At 38.3% G+C, this 14,316-nt stretch overlaps 2 protein-coding genes across 5 annotated transcripts in view; one reads left to right on the forward strand and one right to left on the reverse strand.

Annotated features, from left to right (window-relative positions):
• The window catches only part of sulf1 (sulfatase 1), an 80,008-nt gene extending 73,857 nt beyond the window's left edge, over positions 1-6,151 (forward strand). For 3 of the 4 annotated variants that reach the window (XM_032503557.1, XM_032503559.1, XM_032503558.1), the window contains 2 exons: positions 231-354; positions 3,889-6,151. In XM_032503557.1, coding sequence (XP_032359448.1) covers positions 231-354; positions 3,889-4,838 — 1,074 coding nt within the window. In that variant the 3' untranslated portion in view covers positions 4,839-6,151. Of the gene's footprint in view, positions 1-230; positions 355-1,976; positions 2,011-3,888 lie in introns of all 4 variants that reach the window. The other variant, XM_032503560.1, reaches the window with a different exon arrangement.
• Positions 6,152-6,219: 68 nt separating this feature from the next.
• slco5a1 (solute carrier organic anion transporter family member 5A1) overlaps positions 6,220-14,316 on the reverse strand; it is a 40,689-nt gene continuing 32,592 nt past the window's right edge. The window contains exon 10 of the mRNA XM_032503561.1: positions 6,220-9,464. Within this exon, the coding sequence (XP_032359452.1) occupies positions 9,007-9,464 (458 nt within the window). The 3' untranslated portion in view covers positions 6,220-9,006. The remainder of the gene's footprint in view (positions 9,465-14,316) is intronic.

A 14,316-nucleotide genomic window follows, 5' to 3' on the forward strand; every position in this document is an offset into this window, starting at 1 on the left:
TGTGCACTCTCTCCCTCTCCCTCTTTCCCCCCCCCCTCTCCTTTCCTGTCTATCCACTGTCACTATCAAATAATGGGGAAAAAATGCCCCCAAAAAACAACTAAAACTAGTCATTCGTCACAAAGTTTTTATGTGGGAAAAGCAACATGCAAACTTCTTGGAGACTGATAAACATTATGACACTAAAACAAATGTTTTTTACGAAATGTCTGTTTGTTCTGCCTGTGCAGCTGACCAACACAGTGTATACAGTGGATCGGGATGTACTGAACTCCCTCCATGCCCAGCTGATGGAGATGAGGAGTTGTCAAGGTTACAAGCAGTGTAACCCTCGCCCAAAAGGCTTGGACACAGGTAAAAATGCTCACCTTCAGCCTGCTTATTGTTCCCTACCTACCTGTCGTAAAATGGTTGGACATATCGACTGTTACACTGGGCTTTGTGGTAGTTGTTATGTCCACAATGACTGAAACAGATTTGACACACACAAGAATAAGAAGGAAGTTCAGAGTTGAACCAGTTAAGGTGTTTAACAGATGATTCAATTTGAATGAGCACTTAATGCTGTAAAAGTGACTGTATGGGAATAGGGATGTTTCAGTCCAGTTTTCTGCTGTTTCTCGAATCTGTTTCTGTCTTAGTGATGTGTGACACACAAGTGTGTGTGTGTGTGTGTGTGTGTGTGTGTGTGTGTGTGTGTGTGTGTGTGTGTGTGTGTGTGTGTGTGTGTGTGTGTGTGTGTGTGTGTGTGTGTGTGTGTGTGTGTGTGTGTGTGTGTGTGTGTGTGTGTGTTTGCACATATCTGCATGCTGCATGTGTTTGAGGATAATCCAATCAGTTACGTTTGCTGACATTTTCAGGTGGAGGTCAAGTAATTGTTACAGTCTTGCATGTCCTTAGTTGATGTGTGTTAAATGTTTTCTTCACGATCACACACACACACCCAGACCTCTCTTTCTCAGACCAGGACCTTTTCGCTGCTGAAATATTATAGTGTATAAATTATTGTTTTATTTTTAATACAAATAAGGCCATGTCACAGTTGAATGTCCTGGCCATCACCCCTGTTGTGACTCACTGAGTGCTAGAGATATTATTTGGAGGATGCTGTCACCACGGCAGTTGAGGCTGTCATTCTATTGTGGCCCGTCATGCATCACTGCCATAATCAGCCACAAAATAGTTTTTACTTACTGAGCAGACATCCCAGCGACGGAGGTGGTTAATAAGCAATGCCATCATGACCAAAGCCTGTAAGCCCTAGCTGTAACGTTCATGTGTAGTGTGAACTGGCTGCGTTGTTTATGTCCTGAGGATAAAAACTTAATGTCTGTAATTACCAGCTAGAGAGGGGAGTACTGGAGCAGCCCAGCTGTTCTGAGAAACTGATTGAGTTTCAGTGCTGGCATGGCAGACTTGTCAAAACCATGCCAACACATGTCACATAGCAGCCTAGAATCTCTTGTGCTGGCTGCCATTGCTCAGGTTTGATGCCAGCTCCCTGAACCAATTAAACTGCTGTTGTGGTTACATCAAGTGATGTTTGTGTTGGAGGAATACATTATTAAAATTAAACTATCTGGTGAAATGGATCTAGCCAATACCTGCATCTATTTGTGGAGTGTGTCTTAACAATGGTGAACACCTGACTGGATAACTTTGTGTGTGTTTGTTTTGAAGGGGAAACCCCGTTGAACTCTACACTTCACAAAATACTCTGATCAATTCTAAAATCTCAATCCAGCCCATCGTATGAGCTTTCAAACTTCTCCACCCTGTTTTTACTCCATTTAATTCAAAGATGTTTCTTCTCATTCCTCTCTTCTTCATTCTGATCATCCAATAATTGCATTTCTCCATAGGGAGTAGCAGCTGCATGAAGAAATCTTCAGTGTGAATGATCTATCCCCTCCCCCCCTCCTGTATCTCCCTGGATCAATGCATTAACAATCGATTGCTTTTATTTTTCCGGTCAGGAGGTAAAGATGGAGGAAGCTATGAGCCACACAGGTATCCACCAATTTTTGTTTCTCTTCAGTGGCTTTTTCTTAACACTTGCATGGGCCGAATGGCCTCATTCCCACTAATACATCCATCCATGGAGTTGCTGGCGCTTAATCTGTGGCTGCATGCTGGGGACACGCTAACAAATCATAACGGATGATTTTCCCCCCCATCATTACACAGCTTCATTTGTTGTCCTCTGTGCAAACATTCTGTCTTCAGTTTACCTTCTGAGTCATGGCAGTGTGCAGTTATTTGAATATATAAACATATTCTTTGCCACATATTTCCACAGCTTTGCTTGAGAGTGCAACATTTATAGCAGTTGCCCATGTTAAAAAAACTCAAAATTTATTCTTTTAAGGTATTTTTTCAGCATGGCTGAATAAAAATGAAGTCACATAATGAGGTGCTGAATATGTGCTTCTACTTCAGACCCACCCGAGCTTTAAGTGCACGTGAATGACAATGCATGACATTGTATCATCCCACCTAATGCATCAAATTCTACAAGAAAGCTTATAGGAGTAAGACATTTTGGGCAAAAAGCTTATTAGCTTTCTTGCAGAGTCAGAACATCAGTACCACTCTCATGTTTGTACACTAAAATAAAATACGAAGCTTTAGTCAACAGCTAGTTAGCTAGAATCGTGAACACTAATTAAGTAACATAATGTTTATTCAGGCCTTACAAAAGCGTTGTAATTTGCGTTTTTACAGGGGAGTCGGACTAGCTGTTCTCTGCTTCAAATCTAAATGCTAAGCTAACTGTCTCCTGGATGTAGCTTCGTACATGAGCTTAATGGATAGATATGAGAGTGGTATCAATCTTCTCATCTCACTTTTGGAAAGAAAACTAATTTCCCAAAAATGTCGAACTATTCCTTTAATATCACCCTCCATTCCACGTCAGCCACACCCACAAATAAACGGCCATCATCACATTAGTGTTTCAATGTAGCATGGCATTCAGATGCCTGTCATATTCACTCATGGCCATTAGTTACATGTAGTGGTAGAGTGGACACTGTCCTCCCACTGACTTCTGCCCTTTTGACCTCTGTTTCTGGCACCTGGTTACCAGGCAACAGCAGCGTCGAACGTGGTCAAAGAGGAGACCCACCCTCTCCTTCCTGTGAGTCCCTGAGTATATGTCAAAACCAAATCTCTACCTGCAATAGGCCTTGTTACGAGAATGCAGATCTCACAAAGAAAACCAACCTACAGTGGCACTGATGCTTCTTTTCCTCAGTTCTTACTTACAGACATCAAACTGAGCACAACTCTGATTCAGCCTTTTGCTGCAATTTTCTTTTATTTGCCTCTTTTTCTGACAGCAATCCTTTATTATTTATTTTTCTGGGGATACACCATTCAGCAGCAAGCTCATTTTCTTTCTTTTTTCCTCCTAAGCATTTTCTTTTTGTTTCCTCTGCTGTTAAATTATTTTATTTCAGGTTGCCTGACTTTGCATTTCAACCCAGTGCAGGCCTATCATCAACTGTGCAATTTCCATTTTTTTTATGTGCAGCTCAGTGCATTAGTCATTTTTGATGGACCATTTAATACTTTTCTTTTCAGTCTGTCTTTCTAATGTGAATTTCTAAGGCAGCATGTGTTTGCACTACTCATGGCTTGAGCTTAGTTTGAGTGCTGTGTTTATCTTGTTTGTCTTATGTTGCTTTAAAGTGTGTGTGTGGCTGTGTGTGTGGCTGCGTGTGTGGCTGCGTGTTTTGCTTGGGGCCTTAAACCCCATGGGGCTTGCTGCTTTAGTGAGAGCCGGAGGCTGGGCACAACTGCATGGTGTCTGAGTAAACTTGAAAAGAGCCCCTTCTTTTTTCTACTCCAGAACCTCACAGTCTTCTGTTTCTTTCTGTTTGCCAGCACACAGCCAATATGGGACGGACGACAGGGTTAAGCTGCCCAACTTGACAGACGAGGAAGTGAACTGGCAGGGACTGGAGGATCTGTATAGTATAAACGAAAGCCTTTATGAATGTAGGCCTGACTACAGCCCCAGCCCAGACAACTGGGTCAACTTCCAGAAGGATGTAGATAATATGTTTGCATTGAGACACGTTTTAGACAAATTCAACCGAACCCTTGACGACTCCACCCTGCCAGAGCTGGGCTCCGGGGCCGGGGGCGGAGGCCTTGAAGAGGGCAGCGGACAAGAGTTGGCCTCAGCCAGCGACGTCAGGCCGGGCCTGACCGCGGAGGCTTGCCTCATCACCCCCGCCCCCAGCAAAATGCCATCGGCACCTCCCACACCGAGGCCCACACTGGAAAGGAACCTGGGATCTGTTGTCAATGACCTTCCTGAGAGGCTTCTAAACAGACATGGGGTGTCTGTTATGTCCGCAACACCGGTGACTGTTTTACCGCCAGGTCCCAGAAGAGACAGGTTTATCTTCCAGAGCGACATGTGGGCACAGCAGCTGGAGGAGATAGAAGGAGAGACGTTTAGCGGGAACGGACTGACAGAGCTGGAGACTCGACACGACAACCTTCTGCGTACTCACAACAGCCTGCAGGCCCAGCTGGAACCTGGCCTGGGCCACGGAGAGGCAACAAGCCCTCAGGGTCTCGGCCTGGGCCTGGACCTCGAAGAAGAGGAGGACATTTTCCAGGCTCAGGGCTTCCTCCCTTTCTCCTTGCAGACAATGAGGCCCAAGGTGCGTGCCAGCACTACCGGAAGCCCCCCCACCACACAGACTAGCCCCCCACAGAGTGTCGGGTTAGTACTAAAAGTGCTGCCTCAGTCAGCGCTGCCCCCCACCTTGAACTACGAGGGCAGCGGCTCTCTGCCTCAACCCTCCAATCAGACCCTCTGAGGCAGAAGTATGTGCCAGCCAGCCAGCCAGCCAGCTAGCCAATAAGCTGCTGGCCACCATAGAGACACAGAGACAGTGATTGGGAGATAAGCTAAGCCAAGAGCAATGGCGAATGATGCCACCTCAGTCAGTCAGTCAGTCAGTTGTACAATGGTTATTAAAGTTATTGTTTATTTTTTTACAGGTGCCTACATTTATTAGTAAACAGTGTTATGACTTTTTTCTAAATACCTATTTAGAAAAGAAAAAGCCTTAATGCAGCTAAACTCAAGTGTTGAGATTAAAAATGATTAATTCCATATGGATAATGCATTGATGTTTTGGATACGTTTTTATGTAAAACAAGTGTGTGGTGAAACCATTTCAACATCTAAATGAATATTTAGCATTAGTCAGCTTTAGGTGCACTCCAGTCTTTAAGGAATCATGAATTAATCGTAAACCTGCCCAGTCACAGAACACTGCCCACTCACTATACAGATAAAGAGGTTCAATTTGACCCCAAATGCACTTTTGAACTTTTCCATTTGATGACCCGGTTTATGGATAATTGCAATTGTTTCCATTTGTAAAATTGTTATTTCTACTGACTACTATTGTCACTTCTGAAAAAGTTACAGACTCAACATCAATACACATCTGTTTCACAAATAACAAAACAAATGTTTTTAAATTTGCCAAACGAATATGTTTAGCATTTGTTTTTACCTCGCGATATGACACAACACTACGAGCAAGGTTAGACAATCATGGGACAGTTTAGCATCTGAATAATCCGGACACATTACTTACTATTCACTGATTGCACCACTGCACCAGCTCTGAATTTGCAGAGTTGCACGTTTGTCACTATTCAGAGCATTTTATTTCATGTAGAATTATTCTTAATAATCACAAGCAAATGCTAACACAATCACCAGGGGTAAGAATATGTTCATTGTGTAACTTTTTTTGGAAATGTCACCGATTCCTCATGTGGTGTAAATGTAGTGCTTTTGATAATCCTGAATATAGTGTTGCACGTGGCCAATTTATTTTGAATGTAACTTTAGTCCAACTGGTTTCATGACAGCCCACAGTGACCGTATATTTTGTTCAATTCTCCGCAGACATTGCATAAAGCAAAGTATTACAATGTTTAACCTTTCTGCCTGTAGTTAATCTCTGCTGTTAAGAGCAACCAAGATGGATCATCTGGTTAGGAACTGGTGCTGCAAAAACCTGATGCTGTCCTTTTTTGACAGTGTGTGTGTTAGAACGTCTCCTGGTTTCAAAAAGCCAAGATGTTAAGAAAATAAACCCTTTCAAACTTCCCTGTGATGTCTCAGCCGTAAGTTTTGTCTCTATACACACAAATTGGCAATAATTCAATCAGCCAAGGTGATTTATTTCATTTTTTTTTTAATGACAAATATCAAGTATTCAAGGCATTTGTAAACCATGTGTTCACAAACATCCATTAGTCACCTGCTTCTGAGAAACAAACGCGATAAGAACTAGACTTTGAGAATATACAGCTTCTGTTCTGTCCAGGATAATGTGTTGAAGCAAATCTACAGTGAACCTGAAGTTGTCTGTCAGTAGTAGTCCAGGCATTTCAACAGCAGGGTACATTATAGTAATACCAAGGTGTACAGTACAGTAAAGTCAGACATCCCTGCATTTGTCCAGTGATCTGTGTGTCATTGCTAGACGATTCTCTACCCGTCCCTGTATGCGAACGTTCTAGTTGAAACACTATGCAACTGAACGTTAAATACAAGGGAATTTTAATCAATTTAAACTTTTACCCATTTGGTATTTTATCAGAACAAAATTTCATAAGCAGCTGTAACATTAAGTGAATAGATTAAATACTTTAATTGCAAGATTAATCAGTGAGGATCACGTTTGGCTTTCCAGTCACATGATCAATGATCGCACATTGGTATTCCTCGAGGCTGTGCTAAATACTGAGCCCTAGATGATCGATTACAGATGGATAGAAGGGCATTCTGGGTAGCATTACTTCAGCATTTAAATTAACTTAATTGTGTTTTACGTAGCAATAACCCAACTCCCTCCCCACATGATTCTCAACCCTTCCCATGTGAATAATTCTGTTCAGGCAAAGCGAGACAAATCCACTTTTTTATTTGTAGCTTTCAAGTTTTTTAACCACAATACCATGGGTTAGTTCATACATATGCTTCTAACTGTGTGAGCTCTATAATAAATTATCTTTGTCAATATTTACACAATGATTACCTATGAATATGTAATTTGAGGTACTAAGTCACAATTATACTATTAATTACCGCCATTACAACTTGATAATCCTTACCTGGCAGAAAACCACAAATCTTGGCCAAAAAAAGTGAACTTTTAAAATGGGTTCACTGCATCAGATTCTCCATTCCTTTGCAAACTTGTAATAACTAAAATGAAGTCAAACTGATCAGGATATAAAATACATTAACTTTATTAGACTTATATACCCCCTTAGAAGAAAAAAAACAAACTAATTGTGGTTTTTTAAAACATGTACCAATATTTCCAATATTGAACAAAGGTTTCATTTCTCTGCAAACACTACCTGTCCTATTCAAAAGGAAGGTTAATCCATGAACCACAATTATGATTCTAGTAAAACATGGCATTGGTTATACTGAATGTTGTGAACTTCACCATCGAACTAGCGGACCGATTTTTTTTTTAACATGACCTGCAGAAGGTACATCTCTGGAAAACTGAAGAGCTTAAATAATTAACCTTTTAACCAAGAATTTCAAAGTACAGTAGGTCTGACAAACTGCAACATTCACTGGCCTGCAATCATCTCTCTGTCCACTAGAGGGCCCCAAACACCCAGGAACTGAATAATCAACAGATTACTCCTGCTGATAAAAAGGGCTTTTACATGCTTGCTGCACTACTTTCTTAAAAGCCTAGGCTACTAGATAACTACTATGTACATCTGATGACCATTAGAATGGAGAAGCCATTACAATATGTAGCCAAAACGATGTACCCTTGCATTTGGTATTTGTTGCAATAGATTAAATACAAATAATTTTACTTTGAAGTTGTGGTGTTGAAAAGTGCTTCAAATTTGTTGCAGTTTTGCCACATTCTTTTAAATCTCCATCACATTTCAAGTTACAAATACAATCACATCTTCTAGACATACAGTAGCTTCAGCACATGGTCAACGATGAGATACTTTTCTTATTCCTGTTCCAGCCACGTTCAGATAATAAATTAATGTGATGTGTAATGAAATGTAGATTTCATAGAAGTCGTTAAACACTGTACCACTGGTGTTTGTCAGCTTTGAGCTACATGGTAACCTCGCAAAGGCGAGGAGCTTCGCCCACTGGGGCGCAAAGGCTCAAGCTCGGGGACAAACGTTCACAAACACAGAAGCTGAAGGCAACAAAGCACAATATTATGCTCAACTGAGAGGATAGTGACTGGCTTATCGGTAGCTAGCATTTACTCGGGTAGCTAGCTTTGGATATTGGACTGGCCAAGACAGCCTGAGAGGCACTGAAAGAAGAAGAAGAAAAAAGAAGAGAAACAGGATTAAAAAACAAAAAGGTCAATTATAAAGATCCAAACTACACCGGACAGGAGAACAGATGGAATGGCTCAAATAAGAGGTTGATGTTGTTCACAGCTTGGACTGTATGGGAAAGTGGAATTATGAATGTGCAGACAACAACACATGAATTAGGCGGGAAAGAAAAGAGAGGGTACAGATGTAGAGTGGAGAGAGAGCTGTACATAGGATCTTGCATAGTACAAGTATGTCAGTTGTGCTTTAGAGGTCGTGTTGATGACGACTCTTCCGTCTGTACAGAGTTTGAATGCCCTGCCCTTTAACAGTAGCACCATGAGATGTCTTTACATCGTCTGAAACTTTAAGTGGCGGTCCGACCTGTGTGGATGATGTGTGAGGCTGCAGCTGATATGCTCAGAATTAAAGATCTGTCAGTTTCCTGTTTTTATAACCAACAATTAGCAGCCCTTTAAATATGGTGGGCGCACCCATGTCCCTGCCTGTCAGTCCCACTGCAGCTGTGGAGCCCTGCCTGGTGTCTGATTAATGTAAAGCAGACACTGTGTGGCGTAGAAACACAAACAAGCACGTGTCACAATGGAGGCCAAAGGGAGGCTTGGCCTGCTCTCAGACGAGGGCGGAGCCTCTGTGGTGATTAGGTAACAGGATGGGCGGGGTTATTGCTTTGAGGGCGTTGCCAGGGCAGCTGAGGCTGCTGTGTCCGCGGTTGAGCAGCAGGGCGGCAGGCGGGTCGGCCCGAGGTGGGATGAACACGGGGCAGGAGCGGGTGCGTGCATGGCTTTTGTGGCCTCCGGCGTGGCAGATAAGCTCACTGACGGTGCCCAGCGGAGGCAGGTGCTGGCGCCAGCGCTCGGCTCGATCTTCCTTGTGCTTGATCGAGTACCAGGTGAGGAAGATGAAGATGAAGCCAACGAACTTGAGGCTGGCGGCCAGGCCGAAGTAGACGAAGCGGAATGAGGTGACGTCGTACTCCCAGCAGGAGCCGTGCACGCCGCAGTCCTGCTGCCACAGCATGCAGGTGGTGTCAATCACAGCACCGAAATAGATGGGCGTGGGGATGTAGGCTGAGGGAGAAGAGAGATTGTCACGGTGTCGCAATTCCAAACCACATATTAACTCCCAGCAAATTTTGACTACATAACATTAGTTTGTTATACTAATTTGAAAGCACATTTTCAAGTGCTTTACGTGTAAACCCAAAAAGTCGATACACATACTAAGGATTTGAGTGTGCTGTTAATGTACACTATTGCGTAACAATACAATCCACAAAGCAAATGGAAAATCCCTGGAAAACAGTTATAAATCAACATTTTTAAAAGCTGTGTTTGTGAAATTTACAGTCTTTAGTCACTTTGATTGAAACACTAAATTATGACAATTTGTATATAGTCCATCCATACTGTGTATACAATTAGTACGTAATGGAATTGAATACAGCACTTGAATGTAGGTACACTGTATTGTAAAACCATCATTCTACCAGTTGGTGGCACCATTTCATGCAGATCAGAAGCAGGCCTGATCCCCTTGTGCAAGTCAATGGAAGAATTATAAAAAAATATATATATTGTGTGTATGTATGTATGTATGTATTTTTTTGAATTACTTTTTTGACATGCTATACTGTTGAGTTTTTTCAACATACTGTACTATACTATGACCTTTTATGACTTTATGAGATACTATAACCTTTTATGACTTTGTTTCTACATACTATATATGACTTTTTTTAAACATACTATACTATGACTTTTTTTGACATATGACTGACTTTTTTAGAACTTTCAAAATACTATACTATGATATTTGTTGACATTCTATGACTTTCTTGATTTTTACATATACTATGACTTTTTTCAACTTTTTTTCAACATACTATACTATGACTTTTGAATGATTATTTTTCCAACTCTGATTTTTTCATCATACTTCATGACTTTTTACGAGATACTATACTGGGATTTTTGGGGATTTCTTTCTACATTTCCTTCTTGATAAAGCACTGTAAATTTAATTTACTTTATGATATCACTGTAATTAGTTTAACTTATAGTATAGTATACTATGTCGAAAAAGTGCCATAATATAGTTGTCGATAAAAGAGATGGTATAGTATGTTGAAAAAAGTTATATAGAGTCTGTATAGTATGTCAACTAAAGTAATTATAATATGTCGAAAAAAGTCAAACAAGTCAAGAAACTTCCAAGTCAGGAAGACTATTTTATGTTCATCACTCTCTCATTCCCCTTCATTCTCTTCATCTTCTCTTGCCTTATCAGATGATCACTTTTATTCTTTTTTTTACACCAATCAAATGTTGCCACATTGTATCAGCCAATCACATTCTTTCAGTCAATATTTAGATGTTAAATAATGTTCTCCTCTGAGTTGCTGTCAGCTCTCATCATCCCAGCGCCAAGGTCTGAGCTCATCAGGGCTTGCTCCTCTTCATCCATCCAGATCCCAGCATGCTCTTCAGTCATCACCATATCCACCGGTGTCTAGACTCCACCGGGGATCCTACACTACTCTTGGCTTCTCAACCCCCATAAAAATGGGAATTCAATGTAGGACAATGGGGTCTAATTGCCAAAGACTTTTCTAATATATCATTTTATTGTGTACGTATCAATGAATGAATGATTGTTCATTCAAATTTAAGTCTCTCCTGATTTAAATAGAATAGTTGTCGAAAAAAGTAAGTTGAAAAAAGTCATAAAAAGTCATAGTATAATATGTCAAAAAAGAATCATAAAAATGCCATAGCATGTCAAAAAAAAGTAATTTGAAAAAAAGTCTTAAAACGTCATAGTATAATATGTCGAAAAAAAGGCATAGTATGGAATGTTGAAAAATGTCCCAAAAAGTCATGGTATAGTCCTAAAAATCATAAAATAGTGTCGAAAGTCATAGTATAGCATGTTAAAAAAGTTTTTAAAAAGGCTTAGTATGTTGACAAAAGTACAAAAAAAATCATAGTATGTCAAAAGAAGTCAAATAAAAGTTACAGTATAGTGTAAAAAGTGTTGAAAAAAAGTCATAATATAGTAAGGAGAAAAAAACTGTAATATAAAATGTTGAAAAAGTTTTTTAAGAAGTCACAGTATATTATGTCCAAAAATATCATAGAATACTATGTAGACAAAAGTACAAAAAAAGTCATACAATTGTAAATCAAAAAAAGTCATAGCATAGTATTTATAAAAGTGTCATAAAATAGTATGTCAATAAAGTCATGTAGTGTGTCTTAAAAAAAAATCATAGTATAGTATGTTGAAAAAAGTAAAAGAAAATGTCATAGTATAGTATGTTGAAATTTTTTGAAAAAAAGGCAAAGTATGTGGAAATAAAAAAAAAGTCTAAGTACAGTAGGTCGAAAAAGGTCATAGTATAGTATGTTGAAAAAAAGTCATGATATACTATTGTCAGAAAAAAATAATAGTATAGCATGTCGAAAAAAGTTATAAAATGGTATATCAAAAAAAAAAGTCATGGTTTAATATTTCCAAAAATGTCACAGAATAGTATGTCAAAATAAAATTCATAAATGTTAGGAAAAAGTCATAGTATAGTAAGTTGGAAAAGTTGAAAAATGTCATATTACTATGACTTTTTTCATCATATTATACTATGTCAAAAAAAGTAATTGTATAGTATGTTGAAAACAGTCTTAAAAAGCCATAGTATAGTAAGTCGAAAAATAATGCAAATGTTGCTCTGTTGCATTCCTTCTTTGTTAGTATAGTATGTCAAAAAAGTCGATAAAAGTCATAGTAGGTCAAAAAATATGAAATGAAAATTGTTGCAGAGTTGCATTCCTTCTTTGTTAGTATAGTATGTCGGAAAAAAAGTCATAGTATAGCATGTCGAAAAAGTCAAAGTATAGTATGTCAAAACATTTTGATAAAAGTCACACTATAGTATTTCAAAAAAAGTACAAAAAAGTCAAAGTATAATATGTTGGGAAAAAGTCATAATATAGGATGTTGGAAAAAGTCATAGTATAGTAAGTTGGAAAAGTTGAAAAATGTTATAGTATAATATGATGAAAAAAGTCATAGTATAGTAAGTTGAAAAATAATGCAAAAAAGTTGATAGAAGTCATAGTATGTCAAAAAATATTCCAAATGAAAATTGTTGCAGAGTTGCATTCCTTCTTTGTTAGTATAGTATGTCGTAAAAAAAAAATCATAGTATAACATGTTGAGAAAAGTCATAGTATAGTATGTCAAAAAAAGGTCCTAGTATATAGTATGTCGTAAAAAAAAAATCATAGTATGTCAAAAAAAAGGTCCTAGTATATAGTATGTCGTAAAAAAAAAAAGTCATAGTATAGTATGTCGAAAAATGACAATAAAAGTCACACTACAGTATGTCAAAAAAAAGTCATAGCAAAGTATGTCAAAAGAAGTACAAAAAAGTGAGTATAGTATGTTGAAAAAATAAAAAAGTTATTGTATAGTATGTCGTAAAAAGTCATAGTATAGTACGTCAAAAATAGCCATAAAATAGTATGTCGAAAAAAAAGTAATTGCATAGTTCTTTGAAAAAAAGTCTTAAAAACGTCATAGTATAATATGTCAAAAAAAGGCATAGTATGGAATGTCGAGAAATGTCACAGTATAGTATGTCAAAACATTTCATAGTATAGTATGTAGAAGAAAAAAAAAGGTGTAGTATGTTGAAAAAAAGCAATCGTACTGTAGCTCACTGGATTTGGAACCAGAGAGTCGCTGGGTCAAGTCCCCGGACGGATCAGGTTGAAAAAATGTCATAGTATCTTGAAAAAGTCAGTATACTAAGTCTGTATAATATGTCAAAAAAGTCAAAGTATATCTTGGCTGCATCTGTTCTGTAATTTCTAAAGGAAAATTAAATATTAAAAATGAATGAATTGAAAATTGTTGTATTCCTTCTTTGTTAGTATAGTATGTTGAAATAATCATAGTATATTATGTTGAAAAAAAGTCATAGTATTGTATGTTGAAAAAGAGTTATGGTATAGTATGTCAAAAAAAAATCATAGTATAGCATGTCAAAAAAAGTCATGGTATAGTATGTCAAAAATAGCCATAGTATAGTATGTTGAAAAAGGTCAAAAAAAGTCATAGTATAGTATGTCAAAAAAAGTCATAGTATACTCCAGCGCAAGCCATATGTTTGTCAGCGTTGGGGTGCCTGCCTGCTCTGCTGTTTTACGTAACCTGATGTATAGATTTATGTGTAGGGTGTCTGAGTCCGAAAATGACATAATCTCTGTTTTGGCAAACCCTGTACGTAGTTCTGTCAGATTCTCCTCCAGATTGTGGAACCATTGGCGAACATGTCTATATACTAGACACTGAACATTGTGGAAGGCTTTATTTTAATTTTATTATTTGTGTATTTTGGATTGTTGTGTTTGTATATGTTCTTATTTTGATATGGATCCCCCTGGGTCTGAAATAAAGTTTACTACTACTATAGCATGCTGAAAAAAAGTTATTGTATGGTAAGTTGAAAAAATAGCCATAGTTTGTCAAAAATGTCATAGTATAGTATGTCAAAAAAAAGTCACAGTAAAAAGCCATAGTATAGTATGTCAAAACAGTTATAGTACTGTAGCGCAGTCAATAGGGACTTGACTTGGGAACCAGAGGGTCGCTGGGTCAAGTCCCCAGACAAATCAAGTTGAATAAATGCCATAGTATGTTGGGAAAGTCAGTATAGTAAGTCTGTATAGTATGCAAAAACAGTCATAGAATAGTATATCCTGTGTGCATCTGTTCTGTAAATTTTAAAATAAATCTGAAAATTAAATATTCCAACTGAAAATTGTTGCTGTGTTGCATTCCTTCTTTGTTAGTATAGTATGTCAAAAAAGTCATAGTATAGTATGTTGAAAAAAAGTCATAGTATAGTATGTTGAAAAA

This window comes from Etheostoma spectabile, chromosome 22 (genome assembly GCF_008692095.1).
Source record: "Etheostoma spectabile isolate EspeVRDwgs_2016 chromosome 22, UIUC_Espe_1.0, whole genome shotgun sequence".
Classification (NCBI taxonomy): Eukaryota; Metazoa; Chordata; class Actinopteri; order Perciformes; family Percidae; genus Etheostoma; species Etheostoma spectabile.